At 41.3% G+C, this 7,941-nt stretch overlaps 1 protein-coding gene across 1 annotated transcript; it reads left to right on the plus strand.

Annotated features, from left to right (window-relative positions):
* Nucleotides 1–1,246: 1,246 nt before the first annotated feature.
* Nucleotides 1,247–7,608, plus strand: dctn3 (dynactin 3 (p22)). Its single transcript, XM_064343343.1, has 7 exons — nucleotides 1,247–1,402; nucleotides 1,959–2,043; nucleotides 2,739–2,825; nucleotides 2,980–3,063; nucleotides 4,945–5,003; nucleotides 6,184–6,243; nucleotides 6,824–7,608. The coding sequence occupies exons 1-7, from the start codon at nucleotides 1,301–1,303 to the stop codon at nucleotides 6,908–6,910; spliced, it is 564 nt and encodes a 187-aa protein (XP_064199413.1). The 5' UTR covers nucleotides 1,247–1,300; the 3' UTR covers nucleotides 6,911–7,608.
* The last annotated feature ends 333 nt before the right edge of the window (nucleotides 7,609–7,941 follow it).

A 7,941-nucleotide genomic window follows, 5' to 3' on the forward strand; every position in this document is an offset into this window, starting at 1 on the left:
TAAATTGTAAGTGTTACCTTCAGGATCCCTGAATCCGCCTACAATGTCATTGTGACAGGTATTCTTATATATACATGCACTTTTTGCATGAATAAATCAGTGAGGAAACACATACAGTGCCCTCAGAGTTACCACGCACCCACAGGATTTAGGGAGGTTCAGAGATTAGGATATTTGTGATATTTGTGAAGCATTGCTTCCCCCTTGTGGTGATGCCTTAGTCTTGTGAGAAAAAAATATTTTCACGAAGGGCTATATTACATACTTCAGTTAGCCTACATTACATTTTTTGCATCTTCCCTCTGTCACCAACACTATTCTGATTATTCCACATAATTTTCTTTCACATCCACTAAACATACATTTGCTGATATTATTCCAAATTGGTGTGAAGAAGGATGAGGGAGTATTTCCAATTTGTCTGGTCACACATCTAACCATGCATGCGCGTTCTCAAAGACTATTGGGTGGGTTTATGCACTCAAGTCCTTCTAGTGGCTGGCCCCAGTAAAATAGTTTCTCTAATTATTCCACTGAGTTTTGCAATGAGAGTGAGAGAACCAACACAAATATCCATCCATTATCTATACCTGCTTATCCTGAGCAGGATCGCGGGGGGTGCTTGAGCCTATCCAGCGTGAAATTGGGCGAGAGGCAGGAATACACCCTGGACAGGCCGCCAATCTATCACAGGGCACACACTTCATTCGCACTGCAATTTAGAGTCTCAAATTGGCCTATCTGCATGTATTTTGGACTGTGGGAGAGAAACCGGAAGAAACCCATGCGGACACAGGGAGAACATGCAAACTCCACCCCGAAAGACCCCAAGCCGAGAATCGAACCCACAACCTTCTTGCTGTGAGACAACAGTGCTACCCACTGCACCACCGTTCCACCCCCGACACAAATAATTTAGCTGAAAAGCTTTCATTTTGGTTTAATGCAAGTCTAAAAACACACAGGTAGGCTAATTGGATACACCAAATGGCCCATAGGTATGAGTGGGTGAGTGAATGGTGAGTGAATAGTGTGTGTACCCAATGCACGCTGGGATAGGCTCCAGGACTCCCCGCGACCCTGCCCAAGATAAGTGGGTATAGATGATGGATGTGTGGATGAATGGATGGACGTACTAGTAGGCATATTATTGAGATAGTAATATATCCATAATATGCCATCACTCCAGTCCAGAAGGTGGCGGTAATGCACCACATGTTGGTTTCAAACCGCATTAAACACAAGAAGAAGACGACGAAGCACTTCCGGTCTTGCTTTGACAGCAACAAACACAGCGAAAATGGAAGACGGCAACTACATTGATAATTTAGAGGCCCGTATTCAAACGCTGGAAAAGCGTGTATATGGAGAAAAAGGAAATCGGACCACCAAGCACGCCAAGGTACAGTGGATAGCTATTAAAAACTAAGCATCAAAAGCCGAAAGATTTGCAGTTAACGTGTAATAGTGTTTCCAACGTTAGTAGCAGCTGAAACAACAGCGGATGTTTCTGAGCATCTGACGTCTACACATTAGTGTAACGTCTTTTCAAACTAACACATAAACAGTCACATCTTAAGCATTATTCGGTTATGTCTGTATATGTGTTATTATGAAACCCTATTGATTATTGGTTATTTAGCGGTTAAATTATGTCCAAAATGTCCGTTTTGTCTGTTAGCTTGATCTGTGAGGGATGGGAGACCAACGGTGCATCTTCCATTCACTTGACGGGATGAAGGGTGTGGCCACCCCACTTCTCGGCTGTTACACTGTTTCCCGGTTATCCCGTTTAAAACCGTATTTTTACGTTAGTTACTCGGGGGACCATGATGAGTAATTTGCCATATGGCCTGTCATATAAATGACACAATCGTTTGTTTTGTTTTATTGTGTTTATAAAACTATCATAATTTAGCGTCATCACTGTAATTATTCTCCGTATTTTTCCCTGTCAGTGCGCTGATTCAATGGGAAGGATCCATGCTGCTCTCGGGAGCACAGCCAACAAGAGGGAGCGAGTGAAGATTTTGCACAAAAAGAGTACGTGGCGTCAGAGGTTCCGGACGGAACTATTTTGAAGGCTCATTGTTTCGAGTTTTTATTTATTTATTTATTTATTTATTTATTTTTATTAAAATAAAATGTAAAAAAAAATCCGAGGTATTTATCGGTGTTTATTTAGAATAATACAACCCGTTAAAATTGGCTGATAAATAGCCTAATGTGAAAATCCGATCATAAAAATAACAATGCAAAAGATCAGGGTGAAAATTAGATTTTAATTCCTAACATCGATAACGTTGATACGCGTTTAATCTATAGCTTGTTTGCGCTTTTTCCCCATTCTCCCCATTTTCCCCAGTATTTTCTCTCCAATTTCTGAAAGCTTGTTCCGAGTCACCCTGTATGCCCAATTTCGCCACAAGAGGGCACTGTTTACTTAATCTCACATAAACAGGAATGACTTTGTAGATTTGTGGAAACAGAAAATCCAGGTGAAAATCAGTTTAAACTGATCAGCTGCTATAAAAAAATTAATTTGGGTTAAAATTGATTTATAAAAGCCTTGCAATAAGCCTTAATAATTTTTTATGATGGTTTTTATTTATGGGATGAAAATTCTCTCAAATAAATCTCAAAATAATTTGTAAATATGTCATTGGGAACATAGCTAGCAAACAGGGATGCACATCCTCTAAGTACTATTTCTGCCCCCTCTTACTCTGTCTCTGCAGTTGAAGACCTGATGAAATATCTGGACCCCCAGTTCACTGACAACATGGCCATTCCTGACACCATGAAACTGGAGTACATACTGGCTGGTAAGGGAGTGTTGAATAAGGAATAGTCTGTGCCTCACTCTTATGTGGCAAGGATGCATACTAGTGTTGGCACATAGAAAATGAATAAATCGTTCTGTGTTAAGAGTCAAAAACATGGCAAATAATGGGACTGAACCCTTCTTTCTGCCCACAGAGGAGGAGTTCCTGTTGACCCAGGCCTCTTTGCTGGAGCAGGTCAGCAAACTGCAGCCTGTTCTGGACAGCAGCTATATCAGAGGTCAGTGGTTCCACCTGATGATCTCTCAGCCTCAACTTGACTCGAGCTGTATTAATTCCCCACTTCAGGAAACATATATGATTGCAATGCGGAAGGGCTCAGTGGCAGTTCTTTTAGCAGAATGCAGTTTCTTGTGTTTGTGAGTGTGTGCTTATTTTTACAATATATTCTGTTGACCATTGCTTTCAATTTATATTGAAGCTCTAAAAAATGCTAGACTACTCTCACCTCACCCACGTTTCACAGTATCTTCACTACCAGGGATTTTCCTGGCTCAAAATGAGGCCGAGGTGGTAACTCACTTGTGATCACATGATTTTCAAATTCTTGTTAATAATGTGAATTGTGCCTTTTAACAGCCGGTAATGATGACTGTACTGTATTTTTGCAGTCCATTTACCATTTTTCACCTGCTCCTCCTTGCCAACTGTCTTTCGAAAAAAAAAGAAAAAAGTGTTATTGTACGGACCACATCTGCAAAGTTGACATTAAACTGATAGGATTATCATTTAGGAAACATTTCTGAAAACATTGGACATGTTTGGGCCAAAAACAGAACAAGATTGACCTGTTTGATCGCAGCAAACTCAGAGCGATGTCTGATCGTGCACTCCTTGCATACAGCTGCTGTAGCTTTGTGTTCTTTTTGGTAGCGCCTTTCCTGGTGCATTGTGCTGATTACGACACAGCACCACATTGCAGTAATGCTGCCATTGCAGTAACAAATGATAGAAATCCACTGAGTGTACCATTTGTATTTATCATGTTTTTTCATGCCGACACTGGTCAGAATTTTGTGGAGGTGGCACAAAACTTGATCGAGGCAGCCGCCACAGAATTCTCTATGCAGGACAAACCCTGACTGCTTATCAGTACGCACAATACTAGGTGCTTGTCTTTTGCCAAAGTTCTTAGAAGCCTGCCCAGTTTTCTGGAACTTTTAGAATTTATGAAGTACGTGCTTTAGACTCTCAGAGGGGGATTTTTCTGTCTGACTGCATGAAAAACCTGGGAGAACATGCGGTGCAGTTACAAAACAACAAGCCTGCCGTGTCCTGGGTGCTGAGGAGGCAGTCCTACCAGAAGTGTACTCATGGATTGCAGTGTGCACTATAGCTGTCAGCTGTCCCACAGAAATGCCTATCAAAGAATCTTTCCTTAAATGGATAACCATTTGAATATATTTACAAATGGGATGTTATAGTTGAGTATAATTAAATGGATGGTGAATGTGTTTAGCAGGCAATAAGGTTTCAAAAAATTGCCCTTTTCATACTTTTTTATGCTCATTTTTCCAGTCAAATGAATCATTTTTTGACATTCATATTATGTTCAAATTATTAAATTTGCTCTGACAACCTTAGTGTGTGCTTTTCTGCAGTGTGCCATACTAACAAGCTGTCAGTATGCCTGCCAGGGGCAGAATTGTCTGAATCAGCAGTGGGAAGGATTGGGATAGTGAGGCCAGTGGGGTCAGTCTGACAGAAGATTACATGATTCCAGTGCCAGGATACATACTGTACACTAAGGTACCACTTGGGTAATATCAGATGGCAATAAGTCTAATATGACATCCAGAGATGACTCCTGCATGGTGTGGAAAGTAGCCTCTGATTGATGCATGAATGCATCTCAGCAGAGTCAGTTGTTGCTGTGCTGCTTAGATGAGAATCTTAATTCAATACCAAACGCAGCAAAGGAAGTACTCCTTCAAGAGTGAACACTGTCTCATCACGTATGACAGCATTTGACGATGTGTTCTATGGGAAGCTATGCTGTTAGTAGTTATGCGTCAGTTGGGCGCAGGATGGTGTTTTTTGTGGGACTGCGTGATGTCACACAGGCTTTGTTTGTCTGAACTCTCGCCTGCTTTCCCCTCAGACGTCCCTGAGCACACCACCAAACTCCAGCGCCTGTCTCAGATCCACATCAAGCAGCAGGTATGAAGCGCCTCTCTTGCCCTGTCCCCCTTTCTCTCGGTCTGCCTCTCTGCCGCCTCATAAGAGAAGGCCCATAATTCGCGAAGAGAAACTTTATGAGCCTTTGTGAGCATCTACATTAATTACCCTGTTTCTGCAAATACATTTTACGATATCTGCAGCACAGGTTTATCTAGCGATGTTAGCATTCTGTGACAAATTGGTAGAGCTGGCTTTTTGTGGGGGCAATAAAAACTAATTGCCTTGCTGAATAGTAAAATAAATGTCAGTGCTGCTCTGTAACTCATGACCTCTCACCGCAAGAGTAGACCCCCCTACGCAGCTCCACTCCTCTCGCCTTCCAGGAATGTTCTGTACCCAGAATGCTTTTCAGCATAGCAGCGCAAAGCCATGTAGTTGGGCTGAGGTGTTCCCAGTTGTGCAAACTAGTGCTGCACGGGGAACCGGCTCTGAAGTAGAATCATTAAACCATTATTTGAAAAATGGTTATAAAAAGGTGTCTCATGCCCTGTTTTCTATAAGCTGAGCAGAATATCAAAATTTGCCATTTATCTTCATCTTCACATGATGGAGCACAAGTGCACCACCAATGTGTGTGTGCTGCATTGATGTGCATTAGTGGCTGAGAATGAAAACAACATGAGGTGTATATGAGAGGTAAGAAAGGGCAGCTAACACCCGCATGGCAGTAGCAAAAGTGAAAACTCATGGCCATTCCATGCTTCTACACAAAACAAGGACCAGAAGCAAACTACTGCACTATTTTGTTTAAAGAGCAAATGATAAGTAGTGAATTGCATGTCATTTCATCTGCTCAGTTGTTTTCCTCTCAGAGTGCAAGTTGTTAAAATTTTCTTATGGTGGAGGATAACCCTGACCCCCGTACATGGTTAAATCCTCAAAGGTTTGCAGCCCTGTCCATGGAAGGGGAAAAAGCATGGTGGTACTTGGTCATGCAAAGGCTGCCTGTGGCCTATTTGGCCCATGTTTTTGGGAGAAACTTGTACAGTATACTATTTGAATACCACAGCTTGCCGCTTCACACCGCTGCTGCTTTCTGTCTGAGGCACTTCTCCCTCCATTAAATATTTCCCCAGGGGTAACCCTGATTTTGCTATCACAACAACACTAACGTGTGTGTGTGTGTGTGTGTGTGCACCTTTATGTGGCTTTCTTATAGAACCAGAGTGAGACACTGTCCAAGGAGGTGAAGAAGCAGTTTGAAGAGTACAACAAGATGGTATCCTTCCTCATGATCTCAAAGTAAAGTCTGTAAAGAGACATCTGACCAATTTAGTCTTGTAAAGCTCAGATTGTAAATTTTCTTACAGCAAACACAAATTGGACCCTGTGGATTCATTATATACCTTTTTAGGTTCAGGCTGAAAAGTTGGTATATGTGTCACAATCGGGTTCTTGGTGATGACCTGGTTATTGCAATCAACCTCTCCTGCCACTGGCCCATAGTGTTTGAAATGGAATGCAAGATTGCTGTTTTTCATTTGTGTTATCATTGTACCCAAAAGAAATATTATAGTATTGGACAGCTCAGTCATCCTTGCACAAGGAAAAGGTCATGACAGAAATTTCAGAGAACACTGAAAAAGATTAATTATAAAACAAGGGTAATTAGATAAAGCATGTGATCATAAGACAAATAAGAGACAGGTAATCACAAAACCCAAACAAAACTAAATCCTACAGAGCAAAAGCAACTTGCTTGTGTCTGTGGTATGCAGCATATAGATGTGATTTAACTCGGTTGTGTGTCTGGAATTTGACCGTTGCCCCTGAACCATTGAACCTTAACCCTGCTGCAGATGTTCCTGTTGTCCAAGCAGTTCACCCAGTGGGATGAAACCCTTCGGCAGCTAGAGGGAGCCACGCAGGTCAAACCCGTGGAGTAATGATGTTACCGCAACACGCCATGAAAGGGTTATCTTTTCAGGGGATGGTATGCATTATGTCACCTTAATTACCAGGGAAACCCAGACCTAATCCCTCCCCCTCATTACCACTTCACTTCATGACCCAGGTGTTACTGATATTCTTATTCCTTAAATTGATTTATATCGCCCAGTTCTGTGTGCAAAAGGAAATTGGATTCTCTATCTGAATAGTACTTCCAACATGAAAGTGTGTTGTCTGTCTGAAAATATAATATTTCATTTTATCTGATTATTTATATGATTGTCTTGGCATTCTGTTTGAGTTTGTATGGGAGAGGAGGGTGTTCATGACTGTAATTAGTGAAATGGACTGTGGAAATGTAATTGTTATTTTTAAATAATGATGATGATTTTAGGGCGCTTGAAGAAATTCATTTGTTTGGGAGTCACTGACAGGCCTTTCTGGATAAGGAATCACCAGAACTGATGTGACCCTGGGACTGCACACACTTGCATCAGACACATTTCTTTTTGGGGGACTGCTGAGTTATGGTGTAAATGGTCAGCCCTTACATGTATTAGTCTGAAGGCCTAGAGTGGAAAACTAAACCTTTTCGGGGGAAGATTTTGGCTCCTGAAGGGTCCCACAAAGCCCTTCAACACTACTGAGATCTTTTAAAAGAAGGATGCAAATAAACTTTCAAAATAAGTTTCAACTTTGGCCTCTTCATTTTTTTTCTTCCACAGCAAATGAATAAGGCTACCCTTTTTTGTGGAAAAGAAATGTATTAATGGAATGGAATACATTGTATACACGAAGCAGGTGAGAAATATGATAGCAATTTCCTGAAATGTTTCTATTTGCTCATTCATACTGTGTCTACTTAGTGCTGTGAAAAAGGATTTGCCCCTTCCTGATTTCCTCTATTATTGCATTTTTGTCACTCTGAATGGTTTCAGATCTTGAGACAAAAATGTAATAAGGAAACTTGGTAAACCCGATGATCCAAGCACGTCGCTCCACAAATCTGAATGACTGGAAAAAAAAA

The sequence above is a fragment of the Anguilla rostrata genome, chromosome 1 (assembly GCF_018555375.3).
Source record: "Anguilla rostrata isolate EN2019 chromosome 1, ASM1855537v3, whole genome shotgun sequence".
Lineage (NCBI taxonomy): Eukaryota > Metazoa > Chordata > Actinopteri > Anguilliformes > Anguillidae > Anguilla > Anguilla rostrata.

What these genes read in the sequence shown, in the direction of transcription:
- dctn3 (XM_064343343.1), top strand. Translation starts at nt 1,301, where the DNA reads ATGGAAGACGGCAACTACATTGATAATTTAGAGGCCCGTATTCAAACG. An exon ending in ACTGGAGTACATACTGGCTG is followed by an intron (nt 2,826 to 2,979) that starts GTAAGGGAGTGT and finishes TTCTGCCCACAG; the next exon opens with AGGAGGAGTTCCTGTTGACC. An exon ending in TTGAAGAGTACAACAAGATG is followed by an intron (nt 6,244 to 6,823) that starts GTATCCTTCCTC and finishes ACCCTGCTGCAG; the next exon opens with ATGTTCCTGTTGTCCAAGCA.